Source organism: Arvicanthis niloticus, chromosome 20 (genome assembly GCF_011762505.2).
Source record: "Arvicanthis niloticus isolate mArvNil1 chromosome 20, mArvNil1.pat.X, whole genome shotgun sequence".
Classification (NCBI taxonomy): domain Eukaryota; kingdom Metazoa; phylum Chordata; class Mammalia; order Rodentia; family Muridae; genus Arvicanthis; species Arvicanthis niloticus.
Genome location: NC_047677.1, coordinates 43,942,682 through 43,966,910, shown reverse-complemented (window position 1 = coordinate 43,966,910; position 24,229 = coordinate 43,942,682). Strand labels below are relative to the sequence as shown.

The 24,229-nt window shown below is 50.3% G+C and overlaps 1 protein-coding gene across 1 annotated transcript; it reads right to left on the bottom strand.

The window, feature by feature from the left end:
- Positions 1-1,895: 1,895 nt before the first annotated feature.
- Tmprss3 (transmembrane serine protease 3) lies at positions 1,896-21,051 on the bottom strand. The gene is made up of 12 exons (XM_034524710.2): positions 20,934-21,051; positions 18,008-18,118; positions 17,041-17,157; positions 16,565-16,688; positions 14,175-14,300; positions 13,051-13,094; positions 12,525-12,690; positions 11,637-11,806; positions 9,774-9,869; positions 7,829-7,971; positions 7,046-7,198; positions 1,896-3,551 (listed from the first exon to the last, which is right to left on the bottom strand). The coding sequence occupies exons 1-12, from the start codon at positions 21,025-21,027 to the stop codon at positions 3,534-3,536; spliced, it is 1,362 nt and encodes a 453-aa protein (XP_034380601.2). The 5' UTR covers positions 21,028-21,051; the 3' UTR covers positions 1,896-3,533.
- Between the last annotated feature and the right edge of the window lie 3,178 nt (positions 21,052-24,229).

The following is a 24,229-nucleotide window of genomic DNA, read 5'->3' as shown; positions in this document are numbered from 1 at the left end:
TCCAGCTCTGGGGAGGGCAGGGCAGAAACAGGATTGCTAGGGCTTGCTGGTCAGCAAACAGTAAACTCCAGATTCAGTAAGAGACCTTGTCTTAGGGGAATAGGGAAGAGAGAAATAGAGAATGGCACTTAACATCAACCGCTGGAAAGAGAAGAACATGGCTACCCTGCTCACCACTGCCTGGAGCCAGCAGCTGTCTCTGGGAAAACCTAACATTGCTCCAGAGGAAGAAATCAGCCAGGCCCTCAGACCACTGGTGTCTCTGATGGCTCTGAATGAATAGTAAAATGCCCAAGTGTCTGGTTCCATGTTGCTTTCATTCCCACTGAGTGTTTCTGAGATGAGCCATTCCATACAGTGCTGGGCCAACGTGAGGTCTCGAGAAAGTGCATCCTTTCTCACACCCCAGACTCCTCATCACAGAAGAGGGATCATGTACCAGTCCTATTTCTCAGTGTTCCTGGACTAACATCTAGTCATCTCCACTTGAAAGCCAACATCTGGGAGATGAGAGCTGATGGAATGCAATCGAGTTTTTTTGAAGGACCAGCGCCTTGGCAGATGGAAAAGGCTGTCCTTCGAGCTCTGCTTTGGAGGATCCAGGGATGCAGCTGATGCTAACAGGGAGGAAAGGAGCAGAAAGGCTGCATCCTGGATGCTGTCTTGACTTCTGGTACCCTTTCCCTCTGGCCTGAGTCCTACGGTGGAGTCCAAGCTCCTCAAAGGAACTTCTATGCTCCCTTTTGGGGGACGTGGTCCTTTGTTGCAAGCCAAACCTCACAGAAATGCTTACGCTTTTTTGGTAAAGACTATGAAAAGGCAGTACATGCTTTATGTTGTATGAAGACCACATAGATGTCCTAGATAAACCTAGAGAAATACAACTTAGCAGTTAGCACATTGATCCTTTAGGCAGGTCTCTTCCTTAGAATTTTGATTGCCAGGCCAAAGGGGAGGGACCTAAGGCTTGCAGAGAGAGAAGTAGGTAAAGCAGGCCTTGTGGCAGGGTGGGCTGAGGCATGTGGGAGGCTTAGGGAAGGGAAGCAGGAATGGGGAGGGGAATCAGGCCTTGAGAAAGAAGGCCTGGGGAGAGGCAAAAGAAGGCTCTGCCGAAAATGGCTCCCAAGGAGCGGCCAAGCTGTCACAGCCAAGTGCAGTGACAGAGGTACGTAATCAGGTCTCATGCAGCCTGCTCTCTATTGTGCCCGGCTGGTTTTATGTCAAACTGACACAAGCTAGAGTCATCAGAGAGAAGGGAAATTAGGTTGAGAAACAGCCTCCATGAGATCCAGCTGTGGGGCATTTTCTTAATTCGTGATTGATAAAAGAAGGCCCAGCTGATAGCTACTTCATTTATTGGGTGGAATCTTGGTAGAGCAATGCTTATGTACAAATGACCCTTATTTTACTTTGTAATGGTTACAGACACAAAGAAAGAAAGACAGAGAGGACTTGTAGGTAGGAGCCTTATAAAGATAGTTGTGGCAACAGGCAGGGTTCTGAAGGGAGAGAACCTTTAAGTTTCGGGATTTGAAGGGAGTTTCTGGCTCTTAGAGGTTGTGAACAAGGGTGGTTCACACCACACAAGTGATCTAATCTGAGTATTAGGAATGGAGTGAGGAGGCTCTAGATGGGGGGGGGGGGGTTAAGTTGTAGTTTTAAGATTGCCTTGGGTCAGGGCATGGGGAGCCCTTGATTACTTCTGGCTGCAGGGGAAGGTGGGAGGGACTAGGAGGCCACAGTGGGTCCCACTCGATTGTTCTCTGCCTGAAGTGGCAGAGGCTGCAAATGACATGGCTTGACTTCTTCAAGCTTGCGACATCTGCTCTCTATTGTGCCTGGCTGGTTTTATGTCAACCTGACACAAGCTAGAGTCATCAGAAAGAAGGGAAATTCGGTTGAGAAACAGCCTCCATGAGATCCAGCTGTGGGGCATTTTCTTAATTCGTGATTGATGGAGGAGGGCCCAGCCCCTTGTGGGTGGTGCCGCTTCTGGGCTGGTGGTCTTGCGTTCTGTAAGAAGGCACGCTGAGCAAGCCATGAAAGACAAGCCAGTCAGCAGCACCCCTCCACGGCCTCTGCACCAGCTCCTGCCTCCAGGATCCTGCCTCGCTTGAGTTCCTGTCCTCACTGCTTTTGATGATGTAAGTGTGAGCGGCCATATGTTTTTATAACTACTGTGCTTTATTGTCAGTTGGGATTGTCATCTCTTCCTGTGACTAACACATAAATCACATCCATAGGGAGGGGTGCATATGGAAAAGAACCATCTGTATAGGGCTCGGAGTTACCCACAGTTTCAGGCACCCACTGTGGGTCTTGGGACAGGTAGTCTGTTCACAGAAATCTATGTAGTGGCTCTGATCTGGACAGGGTTGAGACAAAATACAATGGCTATGTGGCAGTTTGTCTTGGTAATATGTCCCCCCCCACACACATTACACACACGCACCACATACACATGCGTGTGCACATGCACACAACACACACACACAAACTTTCTGTTGCAACCACAAAGTAAATGATTCCTACCCTGAAGACTTCATCTGTGACAAGCTTGAATGACCAATGACTATGTCTCACGCAACCCTCCTCTGTTATTGGGTAATATGGGAACGATAGGACTGTGAGCCATGTAAGAGGGGCCTGGACACCACCCGCTGTGGTCCATTAGCAGTGTGTGGAGGGGGGAGTGGGGCAGACTCAATCACTTAGGATGCGTCTCTATTCAACTTGCTTTTAGTATCCAGTCTTGTCTCTGCCCAGACCTGTGTCCCTGACTCTGCTTCTGTGTCCCACAATGCAATATGGGATACTTCTGATATGCTGAGAAACCTGTTCTAACAGGAAAATGCAAACTCCTGACATGCGTAGGATGGGCTTTGGATGTGAGTCCATGATTTGAGTTTCCATGATCCATCACCGGGAAGTCACTCAAGCCCAAGGACAAGCCAAGCTAAGTGAAGGGACACCTTCCAGAAGCGAGGAATTCGTCAAGCACCAAATCCTGTGAGAAAACAGTGGAGCAAAACCTCAGGCTGAATCAGTCACAGACTAAGTTCCTCACTCCCGAAAACCAGCTCTTGGAAGTAGATGGTTGGGTTGAGATCTGGAGCTTGGGGCTAGAACAACTAGGTGACTGACTGCATCTTCAACAATCCACACCAGCAGTTCCTGCACCAACTGGTGTTGATGGGTTTGCATGAGAGCTTGCCTGTGTTGGCAGCAACTCTGAGGAAAGAATGTACAGGGGTGGCAAAGAAAGTTGTTGCCTGTGTGCATGAGTCAGTTCATGAAGCACAGAAAGAGCTTCTAAGGTCACTTCAGCCCCAAAGCCTAGAGGCCAGGGGCTTTAGCAGCAGGCAACTCCGGTTGTCAGCGTCGGGAGGATGCTCTTCCCGTTGGCTCCATTTCAGTGCAATGGGCAGAGTGATAAAAGCTGGTACTTGTATCCAACATGGTCACACAGGAGTCCAGGGAAGGCTCAGGCTGTGTCCACCTCTCAGGAGCTCAGGGCCTGGCTTGTTCCCTCTTCAAGTCTTCAGATCTCTCTAGAAGTGAAAACAGGGATCAATGTTTCCCCCCACCCTTGCAAACCATGTCTTGGACATGGCAACAGATTTTCCACCAGGTGTTACCAATGGTTATTAAGGAGGACTGGGTTTCTGAGGGAAGATTCTGCCAGCTCTGGAGGGCTCCCACTCAGAAAACACTCTGCACTTTTCATCTCTGCCCGAGATTGTTCCACAGACTGCTACATGAAGGTGCTAGGTCTCAGCCATGTGCTCCTGAGGACTAAGTTGTGACAGAATAATTTTTGTTTTAAGCCCTAACGGAATAGGGAAACATGGTCAGTGGGATGAGAATGATGGTGGAGGGACCCCTGGGGGCCTGATATGAGACAATACTGCAAGGTGAGAGGACTCTTGGGAAAGGCCTCCCATGGGACAAGTCAAACCTGGGACTCTTCCTACAGAACGGAAGGGGCTTCCAGACCTTCCTTGAGCTACCTGGAAAGCGATTTAGAAGCAGGTATGTCTGGGGCAGGTGACATCTCCTGCAGGTCCTTGGTGGTCAGAGGCAGCTGATGACTAAGATGCCCTGAGAGACTGTTCAAAAGCCCAGTCAGCCACCATAGTGAAGCCCCTGAGACAACAAGCGAGATACTTCAGAAACCAGCCGGATCTTTTCCTGTTTGCCAGTGAGACTTGATACACCAGCCTTTCCAAAATGATGTTCAAAGCATTAAGATTGCCTGGTCCTTACACCAGATCCCCAATTGAGACCAACTGGAAGAGGGCCCTGGGACGCTTCGGTTTTAACAAATGGCCAAGGAACTATTTGTCCACCCTAAGTTTTTCACCTGTTTACCCCTCTGGGTGGAATCATGCTGAGGAGGTTCAGATCTGGGTATGGCTGTACTCACACAAGTCCTTACTAGCTTGAGATTCCATCTATCACTGAGAAGTGTGGTAGGACCCATCATGGAGCACAAGGTAGAGAGCACACTGGCCAGGTCCCTGTTCCTGTCACAGCTGCCCAGCCCGAGTCCCTGACTGCCCCATACTCTTGGACAATGCGAAGCATCCAAGGAACAGTTTCTTGGCTTTGTGGTGGTTTAGAGTTCCCAAACAGTCACGTGGCACCTGTGTCCCAAGAGATAACCACAGGAAGGCATGCTTGCTTCCTGAGGTTCCTCTATCCCTTGCCACATCTCCCAGGTACAGATGGCCGGTCTGCATCCTAGTTTCCTTGCACAGTGCCTTCAGTGGCCTCTGCATGAGGGCATCACCTACTCAAATGCCCATTTTCACAAGGGGAATGCAAGTGTACTGAAGAACCTGTGGTACTAAATGCACAATGGTACCAACAGACTGCTCCAGCTGGTGGCTTCCTACTGGCCTTTGACTGGCAGCCAGGCCTACACTGGGCCAGCCCTATGGGCTCTATCATGCATCCAAGATGGAAGCAAGGTTGTGGAAAGTCACAGCTATGCCGAGTGTTGCTGAGATCTGAATATGCCCTGGCCTCACCTGCCACCCCCTCATTCCCTACCCTACCCCGACACAGGAGCCATGTTCAGTGTCTTTCCTCATTTAGATGAAGAAGCAGAGAGCTCCGGGTGTAGCTCAGTGGTGGAGTCCCACCTAGTACACACAAGACCTTGCATTCGGTCCTCAGTACTAAAAATTAAGAAAAAAAAAAGAAAGAAAGAAAGAAAGAAAAAAAGAAAAAACCTTGAGTTGAACCAATAATGAAAAAATAGGATAATTACTATATTTAGTAACAGTAATTGATGTAATATGGAATAGCTTTTTAAAAGACAACAATCCCGTGGCATTTAACACACTGATATGTATGTATCCCATGCATACAGCCACCACCTCTGTAGGATGGAGAATTAGCTTGGAGGTTAAGAGCACTGGCTGCTCTTATAGAGGACCTGGGTTTGATTGGCAGCTCACAACTGTCTGTGACTCCAGTCTCAAGAGATCTGGAGTCCTCTTCTGACCTCCCCAGACATCAGACACACACATGGAGCACAGACACACATGCAGACGAAACACCCATACACATAAAATAAAACTAACATTTGAAAAAGAAGCAGAAACTAACCCCTGCCTGAGGGATGCTAAGGGCACTCTTGAAGGTTTCTTTTCTTATTTAGTCAATTGCTTCAAATGACAAGAACCCTTTAGAAAGGTCCTCGAGGTGGCCCAGTGCTTACGAGCACACACCACTGTATACTGCAGTGGACCTGGGTTTGATTCCCAGCTCCTACAGTGGGCAGTTTACAATACTGTAACTCCAGTTCTTCTAAACTTTGAAAGTACAGTACTCACATGCACACACACATACACACACATACACACATATACACACATGCACACATACACACAGTACTCACATGCACACACATGCACACACATACACACATGCACACACACATATACACACATGTGCACACACACATATACACACATGTACACACACACACTACATACACCCAGACAGACATACACACACATGCACACACCACATACACCACATTCACCCACATACACAACAGACACAAACATACACACACATGCACACACACACACACACCACATTCTCACAGACACACTGTTCCCACATATACACATATACAGGCACACACACACATGCACATATACACATGCACACACACACACACACCACATACACACAAACACACACACATGAACACACACACAACTTATAAAGGTTTTGGACCTCCACAGCCAATCACTGAAGACTGGAGGGCACGAAGGGACACGTGTTTCCCTTTGGAATTTAGGGAGATTTTTAGAACTGAGCAGAGGGCGTGGCTGCACACGTGTGTCAAATGAAATGGGATTGTTGTCTTTTAAACGTTTGCCCATGTTACATAAATTTCACTCCTATTATGTCAGGAGAAAATATCTTTGAAACTGAACTAGGGGATGGATGTAAAACCTGTCTGAGATAAAGTTAGTAAATGTTTGCCTAGTGCCTGGTGTGTGGCTGGACCTTTCGTCCCTACATCCCTTCCCCTCTCAGGAGAGATGGGGGTTGTGAACATCTGACTCTCAACACAGTGAGGCCTGTGTCTATCAGAACATCTCTTTGCCTGATGTCCAGTGCCTCTCAGTTCTCTGGTGGTTCAGGGTTCCCCTGTCTTCCTCTCTCTGACCAGAAGCCTCTGTAGGCCTGTCCTGATTCCCCGTCCCTGAAGCAAAGCAGAGCTGGCTCTCAGCAAGGGATCAACTTCCCAGTCATCCACAGGTCACCTTTGTCCCTGTTGAGTCAAGCAGGGCCATTCCTCCAGTCCCTCCCCTGTATGCCCGGATCACACCCGTGGGATTAGCTGTGTTCTAGGGCTGATACCCAGAACCTCCTAATCACTGCAGAGTCAATATTCTCTCCAGTCAGCATCCTTTCTGTCTCCTCTTGGCTCCCTGTGGCAGAGCTGTGGTCACACTGGGTGCAGAGAACACGTGAGCTGGAGAGTCACACCCACCTCCAACTGGGCCACTCCACCCACCTCCAACTGTTCATGAATCCAGTCCAGGAAGGAGGTGATGCGTGTGTAGACTCCGGGCTTGTTCACCTCAGCGCAGCCAATGCCAAAGCTCGTGGCGCCCACTAACTTCCACAGTCTCCTCTCCTGGCACACCAGGGGTCCTCCGCTGTCTCCCTGCGGAGCCGAAGGAAGCAGAGGTCAAGAGGCTGAAGCAACTAGACTGTCCTGGCGGCCCAGACTTTCCATGTCACATTACGCGTGAACCGTGTGCACGTCTCCGTATACTTCTAGAATGGACTCAGCTGCTCTCAAGAGGCAGCTCCTTGACTGTGTGAAAGAGTTTCCCTCCGGCTGTGTCTCCCTCCAGATCCCAAATGTTAAACTGTAAAGGTCATGGATGACCTGGGTAGCCCATGGAGCTGGAAGAGAGGGTGTCTTCCTAAGCCAGACCTAACTCACTGTGTCCACGGGTAGTACCGAGTTTCACTCACTGTGACTTTTGGAAGCCCAGCTCCATCAGTTCACATTCCCCCCCACCCCCCTGCTTTCACACTCAGAATCAGGCTGGAGAGGATGAGGAGAGGCCACACCCCATGTGCCCTGAAAGACTGGGAACCTGGGTAAACACAGGCTGGGCCACCAAGAAAGCCAGGGGATATCTTAAGCAAATCTCTTCCTTGTGCCATGTAAATTTGCTTTTTGCTCCCCACGGGGAAGCTAGCAGGGGCCTGTCCCATGGGCTGGGTCACTAAACTGGACCCTTGCCTGCTGCCGTGGCCCCAAGGGTTACTGGAAGTCCTTTACCTGGCAGCTGTCCACACCGCCCTTCAGGTAGCCTGCACAGAGCATGGAGGGAGAGATGATACCGCCATACACATCTCTGTGGTTGCAGATCTTGTTTGAAATTAAAGGGACAGCCGCATGGTTCAGGACAGGGGAGGCGTCACCTGCCTCAAAGTAATGTGAGAAATTTGTAGTGAGAGGGAATCCGGCTTAGAGAACAGAGACAGGAAGAATCAGGGGACATGGGACATGCCACCTGACATGAAGCAGTCACAGCAAAGACCAGGTCTACTGTAGCTGAGACTGTCACAGAGCGGGGTAGCACCCAGCATGTCCCTGCTGAGTGTGCCATCAACCAATCCCTCAACCCACGACAGTCAGTCCACATTACAAAAGGGAAACTGAGGCCCTGAAGGCCACCCACATCTGGACAGAGCTGACTTCAGTCAACAATAATGTGTCCCTCCAAATACAGGTGTGGGCCCTGAACCTGTGGCCGTGCCATTAACTAGGGAACCTTGAAGGTATTCAAGTGTATGGTTGTGAGATAGCCCAGATGATGCTGGTAAACTCATTAAAATTACAAAGACGTATCAAGGATGTCAGAGAAACTTAGAGTCAGATCAGCCTGTTGGCCTTGAAGACGAGGACAAGGCCATGAGCCCAGGAGTGTAGGAGTGAAGGTAATGGAACAACAGCTGTCATCATCTCTGGAGCCAACTGAGGGGCTAGCCTACAGCACCAGTGACCCCTGAGGCTGGCTGGTGACTTCTGACCTATAACCAGAAGGTAATAAACAAAGTGGGCATTGAATCCTGGAGTTTGAGAGATTGAGGCAGGAAGCTTGCTGTGAAGTTTGTGGCCAGCCTGAGCTACAGAGTGAGTTCCAGGTTAGCCTGGACTGTAATGAGACCTCGCATGAATATATCTCCAAAGGAAACCACTGGGCTTCCTTCATGGGTTGAATTATAACCACTTTCGTATTTGTCTGCCTGTAACCAAGGCAAGTGACCTTGTTTGAAGCAGAATCTGTTTAAGTCTGATCAGGTATGATCTGGAGGCTGGGTCATCTTGTATTTAGGGCAGGCTCTAAATCTGACAACTGATGTCATGGGGTCAGAGGTCAAGGGACTGAGGAGATGAATCAACCTGGAATGTGGCAGGTTGGATACCTAGAACTCACATTAGGGAAAAAAAAATCAAAACAAAACAAAATCAAGTAAGAAACAACCACCTAGACATTGGGACTGGGTTGACACATCAGCCAGCCTAGGAACACTGAGGATAGCTAGAACCAGCAGACAGTGGAGAGATGCTGGGACAGACCCCACCTGAGGCCCAGGGACATCTTGATCTCAGACTTCAGAAATATGAGAGGACTCAAGTCTGCCCTTTTGAGCTTCTTGAGCCATCCAGACCACCGTAGTTTGCTAGTGACAGGAGGCTGGCCTATGCCTAGAAAATGCACAAAGGAATGCCATTGCTGGAGAGACCGTGTCAGCACTGTTTCTTGATACAAGGGACACAGATGTCTCTGTCAAGCACGTGACTGTCACTGAAAGTGTTATCACTACCAAAGCAGTGGAGGTTCCTGGGTAATGTCTTCTATTGTAAGTCCGTAGGAGAAAATGACAGTGTGCCAGCTCTCTCAGGCAAGAGCTTTTCATCTTGTACCTGCCTGTTGGTACAAGCCAAAGGACTCATCAAAGTGTGTTTCAGACACTTGCTTCAGTAGAATGAGAAGGGGCAGGAAGGAGGGGTGGGTGGAGGCCTCGCCATGGAGAAGAACCCACACTACCTCCATAGTTCATTTCTCCAGGAAGCCTCCAAACTTCACAACTATCCAATGAGGAGTGACACCATGGTGGCAGGCTGCTGTTGTGAACAGTCAGCCCACCCTAACCCTGAGCTGGGACCTCCAAGCATCCTGAGGAGCCATCCCGGCCTCTGGCTTCAGACCACTGACCTCCATCCTCTGTGGCTCCCCATCCTGAGGTCCAGCACAGTTTCCCATCAGGAAAGTGCTCTTCAGAGTTGGGCAGACAGATAGGCTGAATGGTCTCTGTGAGAAGGAACACAATGAGGTGAAGTCCCTAAAGCCACTGTCCCAGAAACCAACTGACCTTGTGTTCAGGTCTCTGAACCCATCCCCTAGGGAGAGGTTAGGCCTTGGTCACTGAGCTAGCTCAGGGCAGAAGCCACACCCACTCATCTCCCAAATGTTGCCCTAGGATGTGGCAGGAGTCCAGAACCCAGCAGTTAAACCTGACTGTAAAAGGCTGGACAGTTGGACAGTAGACAGTTCAGGCTTATGGGCTATGTGGACCTCATCACGGTTGCTGGATCCGAAGGAGACATACACAAAAGATGCTGATAGATTTGTGACAAGATTTGTACTTGCTCAGATGTGCATTGGGTCACATGTGGCTGGCCCTTGGGCCACCATTAGTCACTCCTGGGCTAGACGTTAAGTTTTCGTGGTGACAGCTGGTCTGTATCTCGGCTATGCCACTGATACCCTAGCAAAGCCAAGAGACTGCATATGCCCAGAGCTTCCCTGTGAGCAGCACTTGAGATACACCAATCATGGAAAAGTGGAGGAGGGTAGAGACACATTTAACTATTTAACTCTTCAGCCAAGTACACTGCAGACAGCTCCTTTTCTAGGATCAACCCCCACCAAGCAGCTTTGAAATCACACAGGTTTGCTTCCGAGAATGGGAATCTACCTTGGAAACAGCCCAGCCTGCCCTCCAGAGCGCTCATCCTTGGGATGGTCAGGACTTTTACTTAAGCCAACATTCCTCCTGCTTTGTGCTTTGTGAGTTTTGAGAGTTCTAGCAGGGCTGACTGGGGGGCTGGAGGGGGGCGTGTTTCTAGTATCAGCCAGAGGACAGAGCTTGGTAAGAATAAGAGCAAAGAGGAGAGAGAGGGGTCAGTTCTAAGAACGGCCCAGGGAGCTGAGGATGCCTAGAACCTTCCAGATGGTGAGGAAGAGGGAGGCTGTGTGCAAACCCTCAAGCTGCCCCAGCCTGGGACTCTGCTCTTTCCACTGGGGATGCCCTTCAAGAGGCTCCAAGCAGCAAACAACAGGACAGCAAAGTGCTATCTGCTCTGGGTCCCTGAGGACAGGTGACTCTCTTCCACCACCTAGAGGCATCAGGTGGCCTGGCCTTAGAGAAGCTCTTCCATCTGCAGCTGGCACCGGAAGGAGAGACTAGAGCAGAACTGGAAGCCTGTGAGATTGAGTTGGCACTAGGGGGTGCAGCCAAGATCGACAGCCAAATCTAAAGAAGGTAACAGGCTGAAATCTTGAGCGAGGGCTCCGTCTCCTAACGTGCTCGTTCCGAAAACACCTAATTAGGGCAGGGAAGATGGCTCGGCTGGCAAAGTGCTCGCTGCACCAAGGTTGAACTCCTCAGTTTGATCTGTGTCACCCATGTAAAAAGCCGGCTGTAGTGGCATTGAGCCTGTAGAGACAGAAGGGCAACCTGGGGCTTTGTGGCCAGTAGGCCTATTAGAGAACTCTAGATCAGTGAGAGACCATGCCCCACAAAAATCAAGGTGGACTGTCCCTAAAGAGTGGCATTCAAGATAGACCTCTGGCCTTCATGTGCATGCACACATATGTGCATGCATGTGCACACACGCGCATGCGCCCACACAACCTTTAACGAGCAAGTGCAATGCGCCTACATCGACACCAAGCTGAATCTGATTTTGAAATTCCCAAGCAAGGATAATAAAGCAGCCATTATAACACTGCCTCATTAGGCAAGCTCTTGAAACAAGCTAAAAGCAAATGCCGGGTGCAGAGGCCTAAACGTACCGTCAAAGGTGAGTGGCTCGGACAGCTTCATGAGGGCGATGTCATTGCCCAGCCGCTTTGGCTTGTACTTGCTGTGGTAGATGATTTTCTCCACCAGATGGGAGGGCACAGGACTGTCCACCAGGGACACAAGACCCACCTGGACAGTCCAGGACTTAGGGTGGTACAGGCTGAAATGAACAGACTGAGAGGTGAGTCTCAGGAGGGACCCATCCCTGTTGAGCTCTGGTGGGTCCCAAGAGCCCAGGGAAACGGTGAGAGATGTCATCAGGTGGGAGATAGCCCAATGCCCTACACATCTATGCCCTACATAGACCACACTCCCAAGTCCTGCAGGAACACAGATTACACTCATGTACATCCCAGACAGGCCATTCTCTTCGCAACACCCAAGAGATACGCGTTTGAGAGCAGGGCTTAGCTTTGCTCTCTGCAGAGGCCTTTCTCCATTGGACAGCTATCAAACCGGGAGATAAAAAGAGAATCCGCTACTGGTCTTAGATGTTTTTTGTGACTTCTAAACTCATGACAGACAGCTTCATAGGGGCTGAGTGTTCTCTGGGTGCCCTACACTTCCACCCACGGTACCCTACTGTGCCATATCATGGATGAGAGGAGTGAGCTACAGGAAGCCAAGGGCCCTTATTTCAATGGGTCTCATTCCGCCATGAGCTACCTCCTCCTTTTCCTATCTTTCCTGTGCCAGCTCAGCTCACGTCACACTCAGACACAGAGACAGGTCCACTGGAAGGCAGGTGGGCTGCACACCTGCACACAGCTCGCTGACTGACTTGCCCTCACCACCAGATCACCCCATCTCTGTCGGACCCAGGACTAGACAAGGCTCTGGGAAGAGCAGAAGCCACAGCAGCAGGCCCAGGCACTCACTCGTAAACACAGTGCGCCGCAGTGACGATCCACAGAGGGGTGATGACGGAGCCCCCGCATAGGTGGTATCCCTGGAACTGGAGGCTGACCTGCCAGGGCCACTGAGTGAGCGAGGACATGTTCCCACCCACAATGCGGGGACTGTAGCCGGTTCTCATGCCACAGGCTACGGAAGAACAAGGGGTTATGGGTAAACTCTGTGACCTTTTCTGGAGGAAATGTGATCAGCGCTCCAAACCTCTTACCCAGCTAAATCCCCGTCTCCTATCCAGATCTCACAATACTGACAAAGCAGGAGCTAGGGTAATGAGAGGATCAGGTGGACAGAAGACTCTGGTGTAGGGTAGGGAGCAGAAAGCATACATGGTCGCCCTGCCCATCAACAGTGTCCCTGCTGGCACTGACCTCCTGGTGCCTAGCCCCAGACTAGCATCCAGGAGAAGGGGACTTGAGCTGTCCCCAATAGGGGGCTATGACTTTACCAGTGCAGTCTTCCATGTAGCTCCCCATGTATTCAAATGCCTACCTGAGCACTTCAAGGTGACCACATGGCCTGAGGCGCAGCCTTCCCTGCAGTGGAAAGGAAGAGTTCATGGACAGGCCAGCAAGCTGCTGTTTTCAGAGCAGAGGTCACACAGTCAACCTGGGGCCCGGGTGTCTGAGGAAAGCCTGGCTTCCGAGTACCTGTGGCATTTGCTCCCTACTTTAGCCTGAGCCCCAGGGGGGAGCTCTCTCCAAGGCGGGGGAACTGATTGTTGCTAAGGGAACCTGGGGTTTTTCTTCCAGAGTTTTGGGGGTTGGGGAGCAACTGGTGAATGTGCAAAGGATGTTATCTTCCCTTCCCTGCTTCTTTGCTTATGTCATACACACTCACACACACAGGCATACACATATACATGCATATATACACATATATATACAAACACACACACACAAACATACATACACACATACATATACATACACACAATACACATACATGTACATGCACACACATACATACATATATTGACACACACACATACATACACACACACTTACACACACATATATACACACATAATATACATATATATATATATATACCACACACACCACACACACATGCATACACATACATACACACACATATACATACACATATACATATATGTACTCATACATATACACATATACATACATACACATATGCATATATACATACATACACATGTACAATACCACATCACACACATACATATACACACATACACACACCCCACCATACATACACACACATACACACAACCACCACACACCCCACCATACATACACATATACATACACATACACACACACAACCACCACACACACATACACACACATGACTCCCTGCTGTGAGGCAGGCACAGCAATGGCCTGATGGCGTACCTGCCTGTCACTGCTGCTCCTTTACTGTGCTTTCTTCCCTGCCTCCACTGAACCACACTTTCCAGGGCTGGCATTCATCCCTGCATGCCAGCTTATGCAGACTCTGACTACAATAGTGAGTTCCACCCTTGCTTGTGGAGGTGACGTTCTTTCCCCTCACCGAGTACACCTCAGCTTCCCAAACCCAGCCTGTGGCCTGGCCCCGGTGTAGACTGAAGTACCATCTGTCTAACCGCTTACCTCATGTACACAGAGTGATGTAATGCAGTCACCTTGTCATCTGGCAAGAGGTGATTGATGGACACAAAGTCTCCCTGTAACTGCTCCTCCAGTGCATCTACTCTGAGGTGGTCAGAGCTCACATAGCTGCAGGCACATTGGAAACCCAGCAGTCATGGTGACTGAGATACCAGCCACCCACCCCCACTCCCCAGGTTACAAGCTTTGGGGACCTCATATGGCGTCTCCCAAGTCACCAAAGGCTTCATTTTCCTGATAAAATACACACACCTTAACTAGGCATTCCAGCTTAGCTGTGGCCTGGGGGCCCGCTTGCTGACCCACAGTCCACAGCCTGGCCTGCACACCCACCCAGGTCCAGCCACAAAGAAAGACTACTTCCTGCCACAGTTAGGTGGTCTCTGCCCACCCCACTGCTAGCTCCTGAGGGTAAGAGGACATGTGAGAGCCATTTCCACTTTGCCTAGCACTGTTGGAGAAGGCAGTGGCTTAAGGACCCTGGAACCGAGCAAATGAACTCAAGGCCAGGAAACAGGGATGTATAGCCATGGTGCAGAAGAGAGATTTAAAGAAGATAGAATGGGGTGGGATGGCTGAGCACAAACCCAGCCATAGAGAGGGGGGGTAAGGGGGAATAAAGAATTTAAGGAGTCCCCAAGGAAGGTGGGGAGCAGAGTGTATGCTGGTGGCCACCTTCTCACTAAGCCAGCAGTTTGTCACCCAGGGTAGCACCTAAATGCTGTTAATGCTGCTGGGACTTATGTAAGTGTGGTGCAGTGCTCAGCCCAGCACGGGTTTGAGGAAAATGGCATCCAGATATTAGCCAGGCATTTCCTCCCCAGGGGAGGCTACAGTAGGCTGCCTTGGTGTGAGGGAGCCTGCTTTTGCTGGGATGCTGGGTCATGGGGAGGTGGGCAGAGCAATGATCTGGGGCAGAGGGAGTCTCAGTGTCACAAACGGAGCCCACAGGTCACCTCCGAGCTGCAGCAACCGCCACCACAGCCATGGTCAACTCCTACACCCTATGACCACGGAGCTCCCACCGCCTTTTAAGGTGGATGCTTATTATCCATTCTAAGGGAGGAAATGCAGCAAGCCTCCCAAGACTGGCCTGAGTCTACACTGAGATTTGAGTTAACTGGCTTGCGCATGCATACGTACGTGTGTGCGTGCGTGCGTGCGTGCATGTATTCATACGTGCATGGGTTTGTATTGATTGTCTTCCTTAAAGGAATAAAGCTACATAATTCTCAACATTGTCTCTTAGAAACCTTTGCAGCTGTCACTGGGTTTCAGTTGCAGCTGATTTCAGAACCCAAGCAGGCATGGCGTACAGAGGAGCCAGGCCTGGGGCATCTCAGCTGCGGGGCATCTAGGAGCCTACTGGCCTTAGATCCTGGACAGAAGGTGTGCGTAGCCATGTTGTTTTGAGGGCCCTGCTTCCTGGGTTACAAAAGAAACTAGAGTATACTTCTGAGTTTGTGACCGTCGATCTTGCTCAGTTCCTAAGACAAGTGTAGGAACTTGGGAAGCTGCCTGTGGTAAACTGTGACCTACAGTATCGATGGCCTCTAGGAAAAGGAAGGCAGGAGTCAGGAGTCAGTCGCGATGGAGAAGGGGGCCCTCGGTTGGGCAAAAGTGTGCTGCTACAGTGTAGAAAGTCAACAGCTGACTCCCCAACCCTGAAGGTGGAAAGATGCTGTCTTCGATGGTCTCCCGAGGCTAAGGGTGTTTTGAATAATTGCATCCTCTGGGGCTCCTGAGGATGTGTGTGCACACACGGATGTGACCAGCACAACCCTGTGCAAATCTCCCAGCATCTGCTTTTTGAGCTGCAAAGCATCGAACCAGAGTATTTATTTTTCCACTCAGAAGCTCTGGGCGCATGAACTGTTTACTTACTTTCTGTTACTGTTTTCCTTTCTGTCTGTCTGTCTCCGTCTGTCATCTGTCTTTTTTTTGGGACAGGCACTATTTTTAGCTCAAGCTAGAACTCCCTTTGTTCCCTCCTCTGCCTCCCCTGTATGGGAATTACACTTGTCACTGTCCCTGGTTGTTGCAGCGCTGGAACAGAACCCACTGCTTTGCCCATGCCAGATTAGAGCACCACCAACTAAATCTCAGCCCTAGCTTCAAATGTCAAAATGGCTTTTGCATCTAAGGTCCTGGCCTAGCGCTGAGAACTCCCTTCAAAGATGATGTTCTATGTGCCGTGGAGTCACCTCGCTGGTTGGTTGGGCCTTGTCCCGCTCCCTGTGAGGCACGACTCTCCGCGCCACAAGGTTGCTATAAGAACAGAGTGTGACTCATCAAAGCATCTAGAGAGCTCTAGACTGTGCTGTAGCAGGCTGCTTTCGCTCTGTCATCCTTGCCATTTGGCCTCAACTCACCTGGGAAACCCCAGCTGAGCACAGGCAATCTTGGCATAGTGGCTTTTCCAGTCGTCTGAGCACATGGTCCTCCATGCAGCGGCCGTGAACACTTGGAGCGCTGCTCTTTGGCCGCTCACACGCACTGGCCGGGCATGGTGGGGTGGGAGGAGGGCAATGATTACCAGAACAGACTGAGGCCAGGCAGAAGCTGGACAGCCACGCTTGCTCCAACCGCCCTCTCTTCTAACCTGACCTGTACCCACCCGCAGCTCCTCCCCCACAAGATGCCCCTCCCACTCCCAACTCAGAGCCTGGCTCGTCCCTCAACTGGATGTAAACATGCATAACAATTATCCAAGAACCCAGCTGGGCACATCCCAGCTAAGGACAGGGCATGATGCTGGCTATGCCTGGGGTCCATTGGACAGGAAGGGCACGTGCTGCCTGGTGTTCGCTCTCTGTGACTTCCTTCCCTTTGAACCGGCACCACTCACCACAACGGTACTCATCCTCCCCGTCCTTGCAGTTGGAGACCCCATCGCAACGAGCTGTCAGTTCAATACACTTGAAAGATGAGTGACACCTGTACTTCCCAGAGCAGTCGAAGTGGACTGGGGAAAGGGAGGGGATGGGAGAATGCCAGCAAGTGGCCCCTTCAGTGCACAGTGCTGACAGTAGTATACCTGCCCTATGGCCTTGAACTTGCCCACCAATAATGAAATCTACATTGAAACTACACCCCTACAGCAGCCTGTTTCCTTCAGCCCTAGTGTCTGTCCTGAACTCCAAGGAGTGGGGCTGCCACAACCACAGTATCACTAGCTCCAGGAATCACAAGACTGGGTGCATTCAGACTCTCGGGATGAAACTATGGCTGGGGACCACACACTAAGCTGACCCAGCAAGAGCCCCAACTGAGACTGCTCAACCACCCTGCTTCCTTTCACTCTGGGCTTGGAGCCAATGAACTGTGGAATACACAGCTGGGCAGGAGGCAAAATGCTGCAGTTATTTGAAGGAGATAATGAGAAAATATGGGCTCTAAGAGAGCCCCTTCCTCCCCATGACCCACTTTCTCAAAAGCCCCACATACCTCCCTATAAAAGTAGCCAATGCCTGTGGTAGGACTTGAATGGAAGGCTTTGTCTGCTCCACCCCAGCCTCCTCCTTCCCATTCCAGAGTCCTGTTTCACCAGCTACCTTTGAGTAATTCTAACCGCCCAGGTACCCTGGTGGCAGAGCCTGGAGCACAGCCAGTGGCCCCTGCTTATTCCCACACTGGTTTGACATGCATGCAGGATGATCAAACCCATAGCCATCAAACCCAAAGGTCACTGGCCACCAGTAATTAAGGCCAGGCAGCAGCAAGTGCGGACAAGGGTTTGGGGGCGGGGGGTCTCATGCAAGTTTAAATGCCAGAACAGGTAATCGAACGCCTACTAAATAATAGATGGTACTCACTGCCCAGGCCGATGGCCAGCGCCAGTATCAAGGCAATGATCCCAATGACGATGATCGGAAAAAACTTCAAGGGCAGAAGGGACAAGATCTGTGCGGCCACTGCATCTCCATCTGAGAACGGAAGGGATGGGGGTGTGGGGAGCCGGGGAGCACCAGTTCTGAGTGACGTGAAACTTAAAGTTTAGCCATGAGTGCTGCATCCCTTCTGTACAGAGAAAGCACTGGCCCAAAGGCAACTGACTTCATTAGATGAATGTCCATGTTGTCTAGGTCAGTCTCCCTCACCCAGTTCTGTGTCCTAACTTAGGAAACACGGCTGTGAGCTGAAAAGTATCCTCACCAGGAGCCCTTGACACCCAAACCCTCAGCAGCCAAGAGTGGGATCTTACTTGGAGGCCATAGAGAAAAGAGGTTGAGACTCGTAGGGCAGTGGCTAATCTTGTATGATTGGTGTCCTTCGGGAGGGGCAAGTTTTAACACAGACATGCATAGAAGAAAGATAAGAGACTAGGAGAACAGACATCCATAGGAAGATGAAGGCAGAAGGCAGAGTGCTACGTCCACAATTCAAGGAATCCCAAAGGCCCGTATCTGCAAAGGAGCTTCCTGTGTGCATCCATGGCAACGGGGCCTTACTGACATCAGGGCTCTCAGACTTCTAGCTCCCAAAAAGGAAGTTAAGAAGACCATTGACTGAGTCACCCAGCTGTGGCATGTTGTCCCAGAAGCCCTGGGAGAACAGTTAAAGGAAGTCCCAAGTCCCAAGGGAAATGGGACATGGAGGTTTTATCTGGTGTGCTTGAAGCAAGGAGGTCACTGGGCTCTCTCAATCCATCCCAGGCTGGCTCTTCTCTACAAAGCAATCCTCAGCCTTTGTTCCAGGCCATTCGCCACATGTGAGCAGAAGCCACCATATAGGTGACTTGTCCCTCCCCACCCCCAGTATAAGGCTGTCCAGTAGCTGAATGTCCAGTTTAGTAAATATCATGTCTGCTTCCGAATCTGAGCGGTCATGGTTCTACTTGTCACTCTCAAGGACTGGGGTTCCCAGACACTGGAATCTTCAGCTCTGGTGGGGACTACTTACTAGTACAGTACCCTCTGGGGAGGGGACTGGAGTGACAAGGGTGATGAGGTCACCTGCTGTTCAGGGAGTGACAAATCCCTGTCCTTGATGGACATGGGAGAGGCCCAGCTCATTGTGGGTGGTGTCACTCCGGGGCAGTCAGTCCTGAATGGCATAAGAATGTGGGCCAAACAAGCCAGTAAGCTGCACTTCTCCATGGCCTCTGCTTGAGTTCCTGCCCTGACACAACCCCCACCCCTCCACCCCCCCCACCTCCCCCCCCCCCCCCACCCTGACAACAGACTGTAAGCTATAAAGCTGATCTAACCCTTTCCTCTCCAGGTTACTTCTGGCCATGGTGTTGACCACAGCAATAGAAACCAAGCTAAGACATTTGGTATGTTGTGTAAATTGTATCTCTCTAGAGAGGCCCCATGAAGGCCTGGCAAACAGGAAAACCTCCCCGAAAATGAAAAAACAAACAAACAAAAAACAAAAAAAATGGACTTAAATTCATCCTAACACCACCATGACTTTCCTATGACCACACCACCGGTGCTCACGGTGGAAGGGATGGCTGGTTTCTCACACAGCACCGGGTGGGGAGCCGGTCATGTTTTGCTTCCCATTTGCGTGAGATCGAAGATGTATCTACACAGCTTAAAAGCAGATGCAATTCTTGATCCAGTAATGTTACTTCCAGAAATGTAACCTAAACGTTGGCATGGGTGTACACAGATGCCTGTCTCCACACACCCTGTGGAGGAGAACATTTGTGAACGTGGCAAACAGGAAAGCCGTCTGAAGAGCCAATGAAAGGGTGTCAGTAAAGCCTTAGCATTTCCTTAGCACACGCGCGTGCATGCGCGTGCACACACACACACACACACACACACACACACACACACACACACGATAGACCCAGAGGGTCTTTTCAATTCATAAACCTGTTCTTTCTACCTTGTCTTTCCTACTCTCAGCAGCCCAGATGGCTTAAAAAGAATCCTTGGGGATCCCGGATACGCGTTGTTCAGAGCTACAGCCTGACCTCTCTAAGTCCCCTCCCTTCTGCCCACCGCCTCACCCAGCCCCAGGGCTCATTATTCCCATTGCTCCTGAACCCTGCTCTCAGGGCCAGCAAGCCACAGACAGCTCTCAGCACAAAGACCGCATAGCAGCAGACATCAAGTGGGGAATGCTTCCCGCATAGGTACGTGACTCATAAAGCCAGCTTTCCTTCTTTGGGTGGCTGAACCACTCGTTCTAACCCGGCACTTAACATTCGGTGATGTACGGCTTGCCTGAATTTTCTAGATGGGCAGTGGCTGCTGTCTCTAAGGACTTCCTGGAGGGTCAGAGTTTTCCTAGCCAGGATTTGACCTTCTTCTGAGTAAACCAGAGCCACTGTGGAGTTTGCGTCTCTGAAGACCGCCCCCCCAGAAGAGAGTTTAAACACAAACTCACACACGCCGCGTGCACACACACACACAAACTGCCTGCAGAGACTTAGCAAGTGCCTGAGTCAAAGGGGTTCCTCCTTAGTACCCTCTAACTCTGTGGTTCTGCAAGATCAGGAAAGAAAGGTGTCCAGCCAGTGATAGAAAGATACCCAGGACAGGTGGGAGTCATAACAAGGTCCTAGAGTGCCTATCTAGTATAAGGCCCAGATCGATCCCCAGTACCATAGAGAAGGATGTGGAAGGGAAGAGAGAAAGACAGAGGGAGATGGGAGAGAGAACGAGACAGAGTAGGAGAGTGAGAGACTGTACAAGGAGATTCTCCCCCAACCCCAGCCCCAGACACTTGACCACATTCATCCCTTCTGGAAAAAGCATCCCCGCATCCCAAAGACCCACCTACCTGGTGCCACAGGACTTATTTTCAAATCATCCAAGCCAAAGAGTGACCGGAAGGAGAAAGGGGCCTCGGCCGCCGGAGGGTCGTTTTCCCCCATGGTGACTATCTCAGGGCCTCTGATGGGTTCCGGCTCCACCTCCACCTGCTTAGCCAGGGGTGAGCAGGGTTGGTCCCTGTGGAAAGTGTGGGCACCAGGGGTGCCTCTGTCCCATTTTAAATCCTTCCAGTCGGACACGAAGCCCACACCTCCTGTGGGTTTGTCGCAAATATCTATCTACTGAGAACACCAACTTTCTCTAGGCCACGGTAAATCGCAGAGTGGCTTCTAGAGCTGACAAAAATCGGAATTTTAATTCCTTTCAAGTGACAGCGATGGTGTCCTCTGGGCAGCCACTCTGAAAGCTAATCAAGTGGCACTTTTAGAGATAAGCCCCTTTATCACACAGAAGTCACCGTGTGGTTCCTTAGAAAACCGTGACCATCAGGATGAGACGGTCCGCCTCTGTCCAACATTTTGATCTTTCTTTCTAGCCATAGGATTTACCTGTCGTAGATATAAGATGTTCCAATACTCAATTTGTGTGTCCCAGAACGAAGGCAGCACCCGGGAAGGGGCACTATCACGGTGTTAGTAGAGGCCCACAAACACAGCCCTTTCCTGGCTCGTGCAAGCATGACCTAATTGAAAATGAAAGTATCCGAGCCCTGGGGACCCAAGTAAGGAGTGGCTGGGAGCCTCTGCCTAGGGACAAACCCTCCGCCTCGAGCCAAACCCACACAGGGCTCTGTTTCATAGAGACCTTCTGGAGAGGTCTGAGCGAGCACAGATGAGCTCTCAGATGAGTCCCAGGTCATCCTCCCAAATGTGCAACCAAGGTGCTCTAGGAATCTGCTTCCATCAAGACTGCGGTCCACAGACCCCTCCCGGCAAAGCCTCGCCAGAAAGCCAATAATAAATCTATGTCTGTCTTCTTCCTGGCTACCTGTTGTTTATTCACATTACAAATGGAGCTACTTACCATTAAAAACTAACTTTAAAAAAACAATATTATTAAATGCTAAGCTTCTGGAGAATATGCTTTGGGAGAGTATCCCCTCCCAAGCAGGCCATGGTTGGCAGGTCCCCTATGGGGAAGCTGGGAAGTGCCACAGAGTACATCCTGGAATCACCCCGTCCCCTAGGTCCCTTACTTACCATTTCTGGAGCCGCCATCCTTGAAAGCAGGATTAATTTCCTTTTTCATCATAAAAACAAGCAGGAGGGTAAGCAGCTGGCAAAAGGAAGTCCAGTAGGGAACTACTTCTACCAAGTCACTCAGCCTTGCCGACTCCGTCACTGAGGCCAGCGGCATCACCGTGGCGCCTCTGTAACCCAATCTGAATGTGGCTATCAGGTAGCCCTGGTAGTATGGGTGCAGAGATAGAGAGAGAACAGCTTGTCAATGAGCAAAGCCAGAATTATAAGAGCATCACGGAAGAATGCAGAGCCCAAGGATGCGCCTTTTGTTCAAAAGTGAACAGCGGGGCCACACCCAGTGCCCAGCAGACAGCCCCACAGAAGGGCAGGTCAGCACTTTTGTTGGGCAGTGCCATCCACCCAGGTGACTGAGCCCTGGTTGAGTCCTACAGCTGTCCTGAGGACAAAAGAGACTGGAAGATGTCACGCACTAAGCAGAGACTCGGAGTTCTATGGCGCAGGGGTCTCTATAAACTCTGCACATCTGTGTTCGACTATGTGGCCTTGGGCCATACAAAGTGCTGGAAGCAATAAAGATGGTGGCAGAGAGGATAGCCTCTGGGAAGCAGAGACCTCAGGACAGGACAGCATTAGTCCTGTGAACTAAGGGTTAGGCTGTTCACAGTAGGCAACCACAACTTCAAAGCCAGGAGAGAGGGTGCACCTAGGGGAAACCCCATTCCTGGAGCCAGAGGAGGCAAGGGAGTCCAATGTGCAGCTCAGAGAGCCTGCAATGTCAGAAAGGAGTCCAGTTTGCTTCCTGTCTGATAGATGGACCCAGGACAGAACAAGCTCAACAGAACAGACACGCTAGATTCTTGGTGGGGGCTGGACACACGGGGTTTGAGCAGGCTGCAGCAGGGCTTATCCTCAAAGGCTATACTCTGCTGAGATTGCTCAGAGGTTTGCTGATGGCAATGGCAGAAGAGATATTTAGAAGCGGTGTGCTTTCTCCAGATGCTGAGGCAGGAGGATCCGAGTTTGAGGCCAATGGGCTACAGAACAGGTTCTAGACCAGTTCGGGAGTAGTGAAACCTGGGGGAGGGGCTGCCTGCCTCCACCTACCCTACCCTCTAATGTCTGGGTCAAAATCCACCATGTTTGCAGGTCCTTTCTTATCTCTGACTACTCCCAATCCCAAGATGAAAATTTCTTGAGACAATTGCAGGAGAGTTAACTCCTGAAGCTCTCTTTTCTTTCTGTGGATTGGAGCCTCTTAGACTTAGAATGTTCTGTCATGGTCCCCACAGTGACTGGGACCAGGAAGAGCTGATTGTGAACGTAAGGGTTCGAATGGTATTGAATAGACAGGTCTCCGCCCCTCAGCACCATTTGCATATAAATCTGTTCTCTCCTGCTAGTTTTGTAGCTGAACCATCAGGATGTTTTGTTTTCCTGTGACTGACTGGAAAGGTAACTTTTTTTAAGGTATGAGGAAAGGAATAAATCAGCTAGAGGATTTCCTGGTTGACCTGAGTGAGCTCTCTCTTCCCTCTTCCCCTCTTCCTCCTTCTTTTCTTCCTTCCTTCTTTCCTTCTTTTCTTCTTCCGTTTTATGAGTCAATATCACATTGTGTAGCTCAGGCTAGCCTCAAACTCACCATTCTGCTTCCTTGGCATCAAGTTCTGGGAATACAAAGAAATGAGTTAAAACATATCGTATTTCAATATATTATGGATATAAACGTACCTGCTCAAAATTATTATTTGGAAGAGAAAACCCATATTTGAACGGAGCTATTTATTAGACCTCGTATTTACTTTTTTTCCCCCCAGGGTAATGTGGAATGAAGCCCTGTACACACACACCTCACAAAGCCTTACCTGCATTGAAGATTTTTGTAGACTGACTGAAACTTGTGAGGTATGGTGTGTGTGTGTGTGTGTGCATGTGTGTGTGTGTGTGTATGTGTGTGTGTGCATGTGTGTGTGCCTGTGTTTGTGCGTGTGTGTGTATGTGTGTGTGTGCATGTGTGTGTGTGTGCATGTGTGTATGTGTGTGTGTGCATGTGTGCATGTGTGTGTGTGTGTGTGTGTATGTGCGTGTGTGTGTGTGTGTGTGT